At 37.6% G+C, this 16,944-nt stretch overlaps 2 protein-coding genes across 2 annotated transcripts; both read right to left on the reverse strand.

Moving 5' to 3' along the window:
• Positions 1–9,919: 9,919 nt before the first annotated feature.
• LOC116108200 (UPF0481 protein At3g47200-like) lies at positions 9,920–11,435 on the reverse strand. The gene has a single exon (XM_031394469.1). The coding sequence runs from the start codon at positions 11,401–11,403 to the stop codon at positions 9,937–9,939; it is 1,467 nt and encodes a 488-aa protein (XP_031250329.1). The 5' UTR covers positions 11,404–11,435; the 3' UTR covers positions 9,920–9,936.
• A 3,870-nt stretch (positions 11,436–15,305) lies between these two features.
• LOC116108202 lies at positions 15,306–16,065 on the reverse strand. Its single transcript, XM_031394470.1, has 2 exons — positions 15,658–16,065; positions 15,306–15,458 (listed from the first exon to the last, which is right to left on the reverse strand). The coding sequence occupies exons 1-2, from the start codon at positions 16,063–16,065 to the stop codon at positions 15,306–15,308; spliced, it is 561 nt and encodes a 186-aa protein (XP_031250330.1).
• Between the last annotated feature and the right edge of the window lie 879 nt (positions 16,066–16,944).

Raw genomic sequence — 16,944 nt, forward strand, 5'->3', positions numbered from 1 at the left:
TTAAAAGATCATTTCTCTTGAATAAAACCCATGCATTAGTATATAGTATTGGAATATTTTTCAATATGTTTCTCCTCCATCAAAATATTTTAATTCAAACTCCTATTTCCAAAGAGAAATTATATGAGTAAAAAGTGAACCAAATAACTTGTAATAACCAACATATATCATTACATATAATTAATTTAAGAAGTATCATTCCATTACTGCTAGTCGCAGCCGACTAGCGTCGCCAGCCAATTTTTTTTTTTACTTATTAATATCTAAATAATTATAAATAAAAATGTTTTCCAAAAGAATGTGAAAAGTTTTTTTAAATAGAGTAGTATATATAAAACCCAAGGGGGTTTACAGCCAAACACATGACAAAAAATTTAAGTGTCTTCCATTTATTTTCTTCTTAAATAAAAACCATGGCAAAAATTAAAGAAAAGCTGTAAAGACTTAAAGTAGGCTAATTAAAGACAAATCATGGTGGAGCCAATGTGAACTCCAGGGGCCAGCGCCCTCCTAGGCTTTTCAAAAAAAACTGGAATTTATTATCTCTAGCCCCCTGACACTTTATATAATTTTTAATTATCCTCTCAAATAAATAAATAAAACACATTGAATTAAATTTATCCAATCCAATAATTAAATCCAAATACAAATTATATAATTTTTTTAATTAAACATAAGACAAAGTGATTTTTAGCGCCCATCAAATTGATTAATATCCCCTATTTTTAAATATATTTTTTGTTTTGATAAGTTTAACCTTAATAACATAATAATATCTAAATACCTCATTGGTCCCTGTTGCTTTGCGACTCAAGGGCTTATTTGTCCCTGTTACATTGCGACTCAAGGGTTCATTTATCCCGATCACTTTGCGAATCAAGGGCTTATTTGCACGAAGTTAGAAGCAGATTTGTGAAAATTGTTGGATTATGCATCCCTGTAATGTACTTAGATTGCTTATAGATATTGTGACCCTAGTTAGTAAATATAGGTACGACAAAAAAAAGGTATAAGAATTTTACGGATATGATACGACAAATGGTGAAAAATAAGTTTGTAAAAATTTGGCCATAAAATTCCGATACAAGAAAAATATGGTACAGGTACATACGAATTTAATACGGCACATTGTCAATAATATGTTTTTGAAAAATACGACAGTATCAATCCTGGTTTTAGCACTTTTCATGGACCACCTATTTACAATCAGTATATCATTTTAAATGCAAAGTATTCAATTAACCAATAACCATTAGACCTAATAATAAAACACAATATATAACTGAGATTCAAATTATAGTCTCCAGACTCAAACACAATATATAGCCAATATTCAATTATAGTCTCAAATCAAACACATAACAAAACCAAAATTCAAAGTCGAACTAGAGCTCCAAACAAATAAAATAAATAAATAATACAACCAAGATTCAAATTATAGTCTATAACAAAAACTCACCTTAGTTAGTAAATACGAGTACAACAAAAAAAGGGTATGAGAATTTTACGGCTATGATATAGAAAATAGTGAAAAATACGTTTATAAAAATTCGGCAAAAATTTGGATAAGGGAAAAATACGGAAATAATTCGGAAATAAAACGTCTGAGGCATATAGTTAGCGAATTATACGACTAGGTTGATAAAATATGGAAATACGCGAATTATATGGTTGGGCGTATAATTCATGAATTTACTAACTAGGTTCGTGACTGGTACAAGTGGATTTCATAGGCTTATACAGAAAGAGTTAAGATGCAGCGATTATTGAAAGTATCTTCAAAGGTGCTTGATATTTCATGCTCGTAGAATTCTCGCTCTATCCAGTGATTCCAAGTGAAGGGTTCCTGGCCCGAGCTTTTCAAATATTTGGTAAGGGCCTTTCCAGTTTGGCCTGAGCGCCCCTTGCGTTCACGACTTTTGAACTAGGGATGACTTTTCTCAGTATGAGGTCCCATGCCTCGAAGTCCTGGTTCTTGTCCCTTGAGTCAAAATACTTCTTAGCTCGCCATTGGTACGAGGCTACCTGTAGCTCCCAACTCAGGGTTAGTTGGCTCTGAGTGTTTAATTGTGGCCGATTTCCTGGTTACGCATTTCTCGCTCTAGGTACATTTTGCTGTAGGGCTTGTATTGTAATGGTCAATGACTTTAGTGTGTCCATTGTTTGGAAGCCATTGGGATTGGAAGTACTCGCTCCAAAAGGGTTTGCTGTCTGGATAACTGGTGAGTGTAAGGTCATTGGCGGGCAACCGAACGGAACTTCTTGTTGGACTTCTTGATGATCGGCCTCCTCAAGGGCAGCGGCCTGACTTCTGGAAGTTTTGGTGAGGACCATTGCTTCCACGTGGAGCTTGCAGTTGGTGGCTGTGAAGAGGTTTTTCCTCTGTGCAGAATGTTGAAGGGGGAGGCCTTTCTTCTAGCGTCAAAATGTTGATGCGATAATTCATATCAACCAGAGATACCTAGTCGGCCTCAAGAGGGGCCAAGTAAGATGTATGCATGGTTACTGATTACCAACAAGGTCGCCAAAACAACGTAATGAAGTAAAAAACAAAAGAAATTTTATAGTGCTTCGGTGGTATAGAAACCGAACCTACATCCACCGTTATACTATCATAGAGGGGCGTTACAAGGTTCAATAAGGTTACAAAAGAGAGTTCGCGAGATAAATGAAGGACATTCGGTTCTCGCAACCTATTCTCTCCAAACTCTCTGCAAAACAAGTCAGTGTATTTTTCTCTTGGACTTTACTAATATTGGAATCCCCTTGGAAAGGAGGTCGTGAGCTCCTTTTATACTTGTCCTATCTGACAATGGTTGATGGTAGGTGTTATAAGGTTACTTACACTCATAATCCCCTTAATTAGGATTTGAGTAAGTAATTTCCATGTTTGTGACAGGCCATGTCATGCTAATAACAGCTTAACCCATGCTTTTGGCAACAATCACCTTGAGAGAAGACAAGCGCTGATGAGACGATATGTGGGAGGATCCAGCCCATCAGCCTTCGACACACCTTGAGGATGCGTGGCGCAAATCTGACCACCAAGAAAATAGGCACAAAAATATCCTTTGTTATTTTATTAAATATAATTAGTAAGTCAAGTTATATGAAAATAATTGTTATATTTATGATATGGAAAAAATCAAAATGAGGACACATGTTTATGAAAACAATTAAAATTTGACTTTGGTTTAATCGGCCGTTCAAATCCTTGTGAAAGCAAAATATTTTTATAAACTTAAAAAGAATGACGATAAAATAGTATTTCTAATTAAATTATTAGGGGCAAGTTGATGGAATTGGATGGCACTAGGAGTACTCGGGGTGTTTTTTATACATTTAATCCTAATTATTTAAATGTATATTTCTAAGAACTCAAAAGTTATGTCACTATTTGTGAAAAAAAAAAATACTTGCAATGCAATAAGAATGTTATGCCTGGGAACTTAGGGCTGATGTGGCGCCCAGTTATGTGCGCAAGGTCAGACCTCGGGAAGAGCCTACTGCCATTCTGACGCAGCTGCTTCATGTGATCATGGTGGCACCCACAGCTTGCTTCCGTCAGAGTAATGGGTACACGTTAGGCCAGCAAGGAGTTGTGATAAAACAACGTGTCCAACCCCTGCAGCAAATCACATGAATTACTCTAAACGAAGGATTTGCACGGATCATCCCACCAACTTGCAGATTCAATGATGATTACCTCAAGGCATCCCACTATAAAATGGGAGCTCCTCTCTTATCAAAGGGATTGGCACATTTTACTCTCAAAAACTCTCTCTCTCTCTCTCTCTCTCTCTCTCTAGAAAAAGACATTCTTTGATACCTTGTATCATCAGTGTAAAGTCAGTCAGTCGTCTAAAGCGACCTGACTCTTACCATTAATAAAATATCAGTGGACGTAGGATTTGCTTCCTTAGCATCCGAACCACTTTAAAACTCCTTTCTCACTTCATTTACTTTCATCTTTCCAAACCATTCACGTGTGTCTTTTAGGGGCCAACTCGACATTTCACACGTGCTTTTTGTTGGTGTCCAAATCACGCATCAACAGTTTGGCACTAGAAGGAGGGCTTGAACCTCCGACCAAATGGGTCGAAGCTGAACCGCTAGCCGCGATCATGACCAAAAAGCTAAAGGACTTTGTTTTCAAGAATATTGTGTGCCACTACGGAATTCCTCATACCCTCATCTCGGATAACGGGAAACAGTTTAACAACGAGGAATTCAAACAGTTTTGTGACGAGCTAGGCGTCCATAAAAAGTTTGCCTTAGTAGCAAGGCCACAAGCAAATGGCCAAGTTGAAGCTGTCAACAAAACCATCAAGCACACTTTGAAGGCCAAACTTGACGCAGCCAAAGGGAATTGGGCTGACGACCTCCCCAAAGTCCCATGGGCATATAGAACAACTCTAAGGACCTCCACCTCAGGAAACACTTTTTTCGCTAGCATATAGATGCGAAGCGATGATCCCTGTAGAGGTGGGAACTGGTTCGCTTCGGAGGGACTTGTATAATGAGTCGACAATGAAGCACTTATGAGAGCAAGCCTAGACCTTGTTGAAGAACATCGTGCCAAGGCATCGCTAAGGATAGCAGCCTACCAGCAACGCGTGAAGAGGTTCTTCAATTCAAAGGTCAGGCGAAGAGACTTTCAGATCGGCGACCTTGTGCTAAAGGAAGTTCTTGTTGGTACCAGGGAACCAAGTGCGGGAGTGTTAGGACCGAACTAGGAAGGTCCATACCGCATCGACAAAGTGATAAGACCGGGGACTTATTATCTCAAAAGGCTGAATGGTTCCAAGGTACCCCGAGCTTGGAATGCTAAGCACCTTCGACCATACTATCAGTAATTCCAGACTCAGTTTTCCTTGTAAATTAATTTGCAATTTTTGTAAATAATTTTCTTGTAAAGTTTCATTTTGTTCGCATGTAATCTTGTTTGTGTGAATGTATTATGTCATCACACTTGTTTCAGTAATGTAAGCAATCAGGAAGCACTCATAAAGCAAACAGAAAATTATAAAGGCAAAAATGTATTTCATTACTGTGGAGTACAACAAGCAAAAAGACATGATTACAAGACCTAATCTGGCCCTTAGGTGGGCCGACTTCCTTGTCCTAGGGCTGGTCGGCTCAGGGTTTGTCCGCAGTGTGTCCCGAACTTTCTGCTCGGGAGGCTGCCATTTCATCATCCTCCCACGCCATAGACATAAATGTGTCTTGCCAGTCTGCCGGGAGGTCGGACATGTCAAGTCATGGATTCTTCGATCGCAGGGCATAAATAGAATCAATTGCCCATTTGGCAGCCTTCTCCTCGACCTTCGCCGCCTAATCCTGCATCTCTTGCATTAAGGAGGCAACTCTTTCTTTACTTTCCTAAAGTTCAACTTCAAGAGCTTGCCTTTCCTTCTCGGAGGCGTCCCTCTCTTGCTCTATTCGTAAAACCTGCAGAGAGGTCACTTTGAGCTCCTGGTCCTTCTCCCCAACCTCCTTAGAGAGTCTAGCTATGGTCCTTTGTAGCTCTTTTACTTCCTTTCCCTGCTTCTTAAGCTGCGCTTTCTGGAAATCTACCGTGCGAAGAGCCGCGTCTCTTTCGTTCAGAAACTTGTTCATCGACTCAGAAGACAGGTTTCTCTCTGTTTTGGTAGCTTCCAGGATTCGCTTGAGCGTTATGTTCTCTTTCTTCAGAGCAACACCTCCCTTTGTGGCTCCTAGTTAGACCTTTTTCATGAACATTCGCATGGAAAGAAGAGCCTGTGAACAAAGAAAGAAAAAGTTAGCTAATCAAAAGAAGCTAAGGGAAGTTCTCGCCGAGGACAGTTCGCTCACCTTGCTCAAGTGTTGGACTGATGTGGACATTAGATCCACGTCGCTGGAACTTGTAAACTGCTCGAAAGATTCCAATAGTCCGCATTCCAATAGGGCGTATACCACCGGCTGCAGGTACTCTAGCAGGTTCCCCAGTGAGTCCAACATGGGTTACCCTTCGTCGTGGCCTCAACAGCCGTCGTGTCGTCCATAGGCGCCTTGCCCGACTTACTCGCATCCGGCCGCGACCTCTTTAATTGGTCACCTTCAAATTCGGTCTCTGATTCTTCGACCTGAATCTGTCTCCTCTTCTTTTGCTAGGCCGTTGTCTTCAGCCTAGGCCGAGCAGGAGACTGCTTGGAAGCCTTCATTTTTCGTGTTGGTACATCCTCTAATGGCTGCGCCTGAGGAGTTTCGGAAGGTCGCGCTGGTGGGCTCGACGTCGCACCTTCAGCCGGTTGAATTGTCGAAGCAACTTCGGCTGCTTTGGCTTTCTTTGTCCTAGGGAAAGTGACCTGCCTTCGTGGAGGCTGCTCTGACTCCTTCTGAGGCATGGTCGCTACATGCAAAACATCGTTAGCAAAATATCTAATTTCATGACCAGAAAGGGGTTAGTTAGCAAGACTTACTTAATGTGGGTTCTAGCGACACGTTTGCGTTGAAAAAACCGTATTTTCGCAAGCTCGTGGTCATCACGAGTTTCCTCGCGTCACGCTGATCCTCTGGTAGGGAGCTGAAATGCATGATCCTACGTCTATCGAAGAGCAGCCCTAGGTCGGTCGTCTTGTTAACTGTCAGAAAAAAACCAAGTCGTTAGAAAAGCACATTTAAAAAAAAAAAAAAAAAAAAGAGCCTACTCGGATCTTGGAAACGGCAATGGCGATCATAACGAAAGAAGAAAAACTTTGTTTCATAGGCACCCGCGTTACTCGGATAGTTATGTATCCCATCGGCGATAGTAGGTCGCCTGGACAAGTAGTAAGAATCCTTGTCCTTACTCTTCTTCAAATAATAAGAGTAGCCGACCTCCATCGCGGTCAGCTCACCCAGTCCGTTCTCTTGGCACGCGATATACATTGCAACAGCAATGACGTACGCATTCGGGGTCAACTGCATAGGCACAACCTCGAAGTGGTCCAAAAGCTACCTGATAAAAGGGTGGAAGGGGATCAGTCCCCCACCCTTGATGATCTCCTCGAAGATCGCGGCCAGACCGCTTAGCGGGTACCGCGATGAGTGCGCCACGTCAAGGAAAGCATCCACCTTGATAGCGTATTGCTTTATTACCCTCTCGAGCTCTTCCTCGGTGAGCACCGAGAAGACCTCGATAGGGATGTTTGGAGCACCCTGTGGGGGCGAGCTGATTCCCTGTTCGGATCTGGTTGTTGAGGGGTCCATTTTGTCGGTCTGCAAAAGCGACAAGTAGAAGAGTCATTTAGCCATCGTACGCTATTTCATACGATGACGTGAGAGGAAACGAACTCCCAAAATCCCAAAGAAAACCCTAACAACATGATTCGAGGCGCCATTCATGGCTCGAACCAGACCTAAGCATCTCGTCTCCGATAGGCTACCGGAAGACAGACGCCACTCAACCATGGAAAATAGTAAAACAGAAGCAGGGAAAAGCCCTTACCGTACGGAGTGTGAGAATAACTTCCGCTTCGAATGCTTGAAAATGCTGGTTTGAAAGGCAGAAATTCCAATTTTGCGCAAATCTTTTACTCTCTAAAAAAAAAAAGGCTCTGGTGACATTGCCTGAGAATGACTCGAGGTCTTTATAGCATATGAATCAGCGCTTGGGTTTCTCAGAATCGAAACGACGTTTGGGCGGCAAAGGTTTCTCAACATTGATCACAGCCACTTGTCGTGCATCAACGGGGAAGAGTGAACATCACGACTGGATAAAGTCAGACCTTCATCTCTTCCGTTGAAAAGCCCAAACGACGGCCATTCTCTCTCTCTCAGAGCATTAATTGCGTTTCAAATCCACATTTAATGCTCTGGGAAGGGGCGTCGTTCCAACATACTGCGCATTTAATGTCTTGGTAAGGTGTACCGTGTCAGCGTACACCACATTTAATGCATCTGGCTGGCACCTATCACGCACAGGGCATGTCTGTCAGCACAGGGACTACTTCATTAAATGCACCCATGGCAAAAGGACAACAAGCGACGTCTGACGAAACCAGGTTGTTCGTCCCCTACAAACAATGGACATGCGAGATCGTTCTCAAAAAAGTTCCATCCCGACCTACTTTCAGGCAGGTCGGGATTTCTAGAATTTTCAGAATTTCTAGAATCTCCAGGAATCATCCAATTGCGGCATGGCTTGTAGTTTCCAAGGTTCGGTTCTCAAACCTTAAAATTAACTATTGGACTTCTGTTACGCCTGGGAACTTAGGGCTAATGTGGCACCCAGTTATGTGCGCAAGGTCAGACCTCGGGAAGAGCCTACTGCCATTCTGACGCAGTTGCTTCGTGTGATCATGGTGGCAACCACAACTTGCTTCCGTCAGAGTAATGGGTACACGTTAGGCCAGCAAGGAGTTGTGATGACCCCGCGTGTCCAACCCCTGCAGTAAATCACATGAATTACTCTAAACGAAGGATTTGCACGGATCATCCCACCAACTTGCAGATTCAATGATGATTACCTCAAGGCATCCCACTATAAAATGGGAGCTCCTCTCTCATTAAAGGGATTGGCACATTTTACTCTCAAAAACTCTCTCTCTCTCTCTCTCTCTAGAAAAAGACATTCTTTGATACCTTGTATCATCAGTGTAAAGTCAGTCAGTCATCTAAAGCGACCTGACTCTTACCATTAATAAAATATCAGTGGACGTAGGATTTGCTTCCTTAGCATCCGAACCACTTTAAAACTCCTTTCTTACTTCATTTACTTTCATCTTTCCAAACCATTCACGTGTGTCTTTTAGGAGCCAACTCGACATTTCACACGTGCTTTTCATTGGTGTCCAAATCACGCATCAACCAAGAAAAACAATTAAATGATGAACTAGTATAAAGAAATCCACGATTTACTCAAATCCAAAAAGATATAGTGCACGAATTTGGTAAGAAAATTTAAAGGCTTACATTAAATTAAAGTGCAGTTTTGATTGACAATAACAAAAACCATCAGCATTTCATCGCCCTTGCAATTTGCAAATACCACCTTCTTGCCGCTTATCTCCATGACCATGGCAACCAGCACCTAGTGGGGCTCATATTCGTAGTTGGAATCCTCGTTTGATCATAATAACCGAAAACAGAATTAATGCACAGTTTGAGCCAAGCTAAGTAGAAGCAAAAAAAACAGCAGCAAAGAAGGAAATATATGCCCATGGAGTGTTAAAATAATCATGCCTTAAGTGCGCTATCCATTTGTGATGCTTTTGGCCACAATGCTCATTCACCTTGATGAATATATCGAAGTAATAGTTGTCAGGGGAAAGCGTGACAAATCACCAATGCTATTGAACATGTTGGCAACCATTTTATCGTCGCCCAAACAATTACGGAGACTATTGCACTGACAAAGTAATTCCACATCAATTTGAGAGTTGACGAGGCAGTACATGAATTTCATATAATCACTTATGACTTTGTCTATTATTAGTATTATTTTCATCTATAGATCGAGTAATGCTCATAGACATTGAGATTTCAGAAGATAGGCTCGGTTTCTCCTGTAATTTCCAATGGTGGGATTTCCATTACTCCATTTTCAAACTTTATAGCGAACAAGCTATCTTTCTTAATGTCCTAGTGATATGACTTTCATAATTATCCATACTAATATCATCACATGATAGTTAATGGACGCACTCAACATGTCTATTGCCTAGTATACAATGTTGTTGCCCAGTTAACATTACTTACTTAGGAAATGCTTCAATGATTTGATATTCTGAAGATCCGTATTATCCGAACATTTCATATGCATTATAAATAATATAAATAAAACAATAAAAATATGTAAAATCATAACTCTTTCTTTTATTAATAAAATATTTATAAAATTAAATGTCTTGGAACCGACAACACAATTGATTCCTATAGCATACACTAACACTACTACCGCTTAGGGACCTCAATATTTGGAGGACTTGCCATTTATTTATAATAAGCGAGAGCAGAATACACAGTTTGAGTCAAGGTAAACAGAAGCAACAGAACAGCAACAAAGAAGGAAATGAAAGCCCATGGACTGTAAAAATATTTGTGCCTTAAGTGTGCTATCCATTTGTGACGCTTTTGGCCACAATGCTCGTTCACCTTGATGAATATATCGAAATAATAATTGTCAGGGGAAAGCGTGACAAAATCACCAATGCTATTAAACATGTTCGCAACCGTTTTATCATCGCCCAAACAATTATGGAGAATATTGCACTGACAAAGTAATTCCACATCATTTTGAGAGTTGATGAGGCAGTCCATGAATTTCATATAATCACTGATGACATGTCTACTCTTAGTATTAATCTCATCACTGATGACATGTCCACTCTTAGTATTAATCTCATTTGTAAAGTAATTCTCATAGACAATGAGATTTCGGAAGATAGACTCGGTTTCTCCTCTAATTTCTAATCGTGGGATTTCCATTACTCCATTTTTAAACTTAATAGCAAACAAGCTATCTTCCTTACCTTTTCTAAACTTGACTCCTGCCTCCTTAAGCTCTGTGGCGCAACGCATGAACTTCAAATCTTTCCTATTGTTTTGAGATGGTTGAGGTTTGATCGGCCCAGTGCCACAATTTATGGACCCCGAATAATTGCCGCAACTTATGGACCCCCAACAAATTTCTTTTGCGCTATCATTCCCTCCACTAACTTTCTGAGGACAGCGTAGAAGCCATTTATCACGTATAAAGCTTAATAGATGCTTCGTTTCTGATGAACCTTTCCTGTCGCTTTCAGAATAAATTTTCGAGAGCCGTGGATCGGGAAACACAGAATAAGAGAAGAAATGCAAAATCATATCCTCGAGACTACTGTTCCCTTCTCTATCAATCATGCTAAACAACTTTTGAAGAACACAGAAGGGGAGTTGATTTTCAACTAATAACAAATCACGGCCCAATCTCTTGATGATCAAACCCGAAAATAAATTGCCTCTTTCTTGGTTATCATTACTGTCTGTCCGTGGCATCAGCTTTTCCTTAAACCTGTGAAGTAGCATAAGGATGAAGCAACCATCAAGCAACATCATTTTAAGAAATTCATCAGATATTATATCTGCAGCACGATCTGCATAATGATTACGAGCTTCTCTTTCCAGAGCCCTCAAGGCTTCGACATACTTTTTCACATCTTCTTCCCGTTCACTTCTTCGTTCGAGAAAGTGTTTCAAAAACCGCATTTTGTGGTCTTCCATCATCGAAAAGTCTTTCTTATCTCGGTGATAAGGGCCAATTGCAATTATGAATGGATCATAAGCATTCGGATTCACGGAGCGTAGATGTTCAGGTACTTTAAATATATTGCCATCAGTGGATGTTGGAGTTAGACCTTTTAGCCGTTTAACAATATCGTCAATACAAATCGATAAACCATCACTTGTTCCATTAGCCATCGCCTTCTCTTATCCTATTGCCAGCATTATATTAGAATTATCATAAATAGCAAAGTTATTATGTTAAAATAGCAAATGAAAAATCCTAACAACTATGAATCGAATTTGTGTATATATATGTGTGTATGTGAGAAATCCCGGATATTAAGTGGTTGAACTAAATGAAAATAAATTCAAAACATAAATAAACTATAAGTTAAATAAATAAATTAGTAAATTGGTGCCGTTTGTATAGTGGAGGGTTATTTACTCAGCTCATAAGTTTGGTATTACTGTGTATTATACAGTATTGATTTTCAACTAATAACAAATCACAGCAACTATAAAAAATAAAAAATAAAAAATAAATAAAGAATTCTAAAAGAATCATAATAAGTGTTATCTCTTATATGAGTTTTAGTTTTCACACCTTACATTATAAAATTTGGAGTATATCATTTTTTATTACATTGTTAATGAGCTTATTGTACTATATTTTTTAAATATTGATATTCTTGTGGTGCTGAAAAGAGTTGGCTTTTCTTACTATATTTTGAACTTTTCTTTAATTAAATTTAGCACATTTCTCATACAGATTACCATCACAAAACTATTCAATGATCATAGGGTGAAGCTAGGTAATAAATTGTGGCACAAGTGGCCAAATGTAAACTAAAAACTACAAACAAAACAAAATACCTGAAAAGAAACACACTCAGGAAGGATACAATTTTTTTTTTTTTTTATTTTTTTTATTTTTATTTTTTTTTTAAGACAATTGACAATCAATTGCTAAATTAAAACAAATTGTTGTAAATACCCTAATGTTAGCTTAATGCGATACTTATAAACAATATACAATAAAAATAATGAATTTTATAAAGGATTTTCAAGAATAGATTTTAGCAATTTTTAAAACTGGGAGAACAAAAATGAGGACACATGTTTATAAAAGTAATTAAAAGGGACATAAGTTTTCAAAAAGACAAAGAAAATAACACTTAACTAATAACTATATAAGACCGTGTTATTTAATAAAAAAGTGATTATAATATTGAAAAGTTTATTATACCCTCATTGATTATATTTTAAGATATTGACCATGTTATATGGCTTTCAAAATATATAAATAACAATTACCTTTTTTATTATAAAAATTCTAAAAATTAAAATTAAAAAACTATTTCAATTAATTGATTTTGCATTGATTTGCAAATTATGTTGTATTTTAGCATGTCTAAGGCTCTCCAATTTTTTATTTAAAAAATTATATCATGAAATGTAATTTTTATAAAGATTTTGAGATTTTATATTTAATTATTTTATAGATTGTGCAATGTAATACACAGATTAAGTATTAGTTTTTGATGAAAATTACTGAACTTTTTTAACATAGAATTTGACATGTTTCTTTACATGTAGGAGTGAGCCTAAATAAATCACTTTTTTTTTTTTTTTTCATATTTTAAATCGATTATCAATGTCTATTATAAAAAAAAAAAAATAAAAAAACCTCATTTTTTTAGCCAAACAACATGGAAAAAATTAGGCAAAATAAAATGTTAGACTTACCTTTTTATCTCTTGATGAGTTTTTTTTTTTTTTTTTTGGGTTCTTTTCTTATGTGTTGGGGCTTTTAACACATGCTTATCTCTTAATGGTTATTAATATTTTTTTAATATATCTTTTGCCTTTTTATATTATATAATCGAATAGATTTTCATGCATACTATTTTTGAAGTTATATTAAACGGTCGTAAACCGTTAAGTGTCATATTTTTATCTTTTTGAACTAGTGTCCCGTTTTAATTGTTTTCACAACACGTGCCCTTATTTTTATTTTCTCCATTTAAAACCAAAAGCAGCTTATACAAAACCTCAAAAAAACCTAAAAGCAAATGAAAATTGTAAAATAATTATATATGCATAATCATAATTAAATTAGTAATCTAATAAAAGATGTGTCTATCAGGTTGTCGGTGTCATTGTCGGCACATCACGGATCAGAGGCCAGAGATCTGCAATCTAGGCAGATCTTGACCACCAAAGACTAGCATAGTGACATCATGTTCGATAGTTCTCCATCACGACAATTGCATGTGACCTCACGTTACCAGTCTTCGACAGTAGAATTCGCTCAAATCGACAGATCGGTTGTCTCTGATCATTCACACATTGGCGGTGACACCAACAGTGAGATGGAAACTGGCGGGCTGGTGACTTTGACCGGTGTTGACTGGTTTGAAATTTTTTTTTTTTTTAGTTTTTAGTTTTTTTAATTTTGAAATTTTATATTTAAACAAAAAATAAAATTATATTTATTACATAAATTAAATGAAAGACATTTTTGTCTAAAAGCAACAAATTATTTTCTTTTTCATCAAAATTCTTCAATATAAACAAAGAAAGTAATCTCATTTTACTTATTCATAGTACTTTCATTCTATCAATTTCTAATCCACAAATCAAACATGCCCTAAGTTTATGATATAACTACAATAAAATATTTAACATATGGTGTGGAAAGTATCAGTCACTTACTTGTTAAGTTGTTTGAGAATGATAGCCTCTTCTAGCCGTCTAGATCTGGGAGCTTCCTTGTAAATCGATTTCTTCACTTTCTATACTGGAAGAAAATGCTGGAGAAATTATGTGACGAGCCTTCATTTTATTATTACTGGAGGACAAATAAAAGCTTCCACCTGCAGATGTAGGGCCCAAAAAATTAATACAATTAAAAATCTTCTTAAATGCTGACAGAGACACAGTGAGAATCTAACCTAAACATAAAAACACGTAGAGCAAACGACATATTCTCATCAAGATGAGCGAAATGACAAGTTCCACCCCTGGTATAATAGCTTCGTTTGTTTTATTATTTTAGATAAAATTTTAAGAATAATATTGGATAATTAAGTAGAGTTATTATTACAAGAATATGATTTAAAGAATATATGTTTGGTAAAATATTTTAACATTATTATTTGTGTTAAATATTTGATTGATGTATTTTTTTATAAATGATTTATTAATATAATATTTTGGTACATTTTGTTAAAATAATGCATTATTATAACCTTAAAATTTATCAATTTACATTTTAATAATATTAAACATTTTATTGGTAATTTCATAACCAGTAAATATTAAAAAACAAAAACCTATATTAATTTCAAGTACTAATCCAACTGTTTAAAAACATCACATTAATACATATGACAAAAATACTAATTATCAACCCTTACAATCGTCCTTACACGTATACTCCATTAACAACTACGACATGGTCATATGTGTTGCCCACAGTGCATTCGTTATGTTATGCCGTACAGTCGTCATGTTGTCTATAGTACCTTGTTGCAGTTAACTCAGTCATTCTCTATTTTGGCCATCATCAGCCTTGTTTTGACAATCACAATATACTTGCTCATTACCTATATTTTCAGTATACTGTTCGAAGATAGGGTCCTCCATATTGTACATTCTGATTAAATTATGAAGTACACACATACCATAACAATCTTCCCTTGTTTGTCCAACGGGTAATTGTTCATTCCATTGAGAATACAGAACTGTCTTTTCAAAACACCAAAGGTTCCGTCAACAACATTGCGTAGTGAAGCATGTCTGTAGTTAAACAATTCTTGTGGCCCCCTTGGGTTACGGCAGTGATCAGAAATATGGTAAGCCACTCGCCTATGAGGGGCAAGGAACCCTTCTCTATTTGGATAAACCGCATCAACCAAATAGTATTTCCTTGTAATAAAATCAGACATGTTATTTGAATTACAAGGCCTCAACAGTGGAGCAAATATGCTATAATATGTCAAGAAAATACTTATACCTAGTGAAGGATGTGGGAATCCAGAATTAGGATCATCAAGAATTGAATTTAAAACTCTTGAATCATGTGTAGATCCTTCTCATCCAGTAGTGACATAAGTGAACATCATCCTAAAGTCACATACAGCCATTACATTCTGTGATAACGTTCCTTTGCGATTCCGGTACCTATCACCAAATTCATGTGGAACTAAAGCGTATACATGTGTGCTATCAATGGCTCCAATACAGTCCTATCATCAAAATTGAATTTTACTCATATCAACCGACTATCAACATTAATAACACAATGAACTTAACTATCCACTAATAGAAAACATAATGAACTAGTACCTTAAAGAAAGGGTAATATTTTCGGTTGGCTGATATTTCCCATGGAACATCACTGAAGTCGGGTGGTCTGATAAACTTTGTCTTCAACTCACATATCACCTTGCAAACTGCGCTAACATATCTGGAGATCGTCTCACTCGAATGTTGGAAATCCTCCATCATCATTCTGATTGTCTCGTTTTTACCAACGCTTGTTAGAAATATCATAACTTGTTCTTCCAAACTCGTCTTCTTGGTTGGTCGCAATTTGTCTTGCTGTGCCAAAATGTCACATAAGTATGTAAAACAGACTTTGTCCATGTGGCACTTGTCAAAGATCCGGTCAGCATGACCATTGAGTACTTCCAACATGTACTCATGACCAGTTGATATGGATGTATGTTGTAGTTGACGTCCAGTTGTTTCTAATGTGGCGACACTGCAGAGTGCAATGGCTATATCTGTCAGTACTTCTTCTTCGTCATCTTTCGAACGCCGTCTTCTTCCTGTACAGCTAGATGATGCCATTTAAACCTGCACATTTGCAAAACATTGATCAACAATTAACAGTTGTTGTACTACTTAGCAAAATATAACAGTCAATATTTAATTCTAAATGACAATCCAAAACTCATATGAAACATGTATTCTCATATAAAACAGTAGCACAATTAATAAGTTCATATAGTAGCACACATTTGGGGACATTTTCAAATCAAGGTGCTGAACAAAAGTTTGGTTTAGCCATAAAAGCACAAGTGCCCACTGACACATACAAAAGTGTTGGCAAACACTTAGGACATACAATGTCATCTACAAATTGCGAAAGTCGTTATAAATCCAATTAGCCTTTTCCTCGGGCGAGAGTTTCAAAAATATCTCCTGCCAACCTGGATTTTGATATAAGTACTTGACAACCAGCATGTAAAACTCTGTGGGTACTTACATGGCCGTCATGATGTCAATCCAATTGCTCAAGGAAAACGGATCAGATGGACCATTGGTGTTCTATTCGTCCCTTTCATCTCCACTGCGATTGCTAGCCCTCGAACCCATACTCCGCCTCTCCACAAGCTCGTCCGTCAATCTACCAATGACATCTGTAAGTGATTGTCCCGGCCTCTCGGGCCACTTCTGGTCCTCATATTTCTCGCTCTTCCATGGCCAGATATGTTTTCCCATCTTTCCTCTGTCGTCCGATCTGGATCAGGTTCAAAGTCGTTATCATCCATGGCAATCGCGCCCCGATTGGAATAAGTTGAGGTCTCCAATGGTTGAGATGTAGATGTGTACGCATATCTCCCAGTGGTAGTTTGCTTCTCAAATATGATTTCATAAAGCTCCTTGTAAGGAAGTCCCTTGTGGTAGAATTGTTGCGCCAGTAGGTTTTGCTGGTAATGCAAAAGA

The sequence above is a fragment of the Pistacia vera genome, unplaced genomic scaffold, assembly GCF_008641045.1.
Source record: "Pistacia vera cultivar Batoury unplaced genomic scaffold, PisVer_v2 Contig557, whole genome shotgun sequence".
Classification (NCBI taxonomy): Eukaryota; Viridiplantae; Streptophyta; class Magnoliopsida; order Sapindales; family Anacardiaceae; genus Pistacia; species Pistacia vera.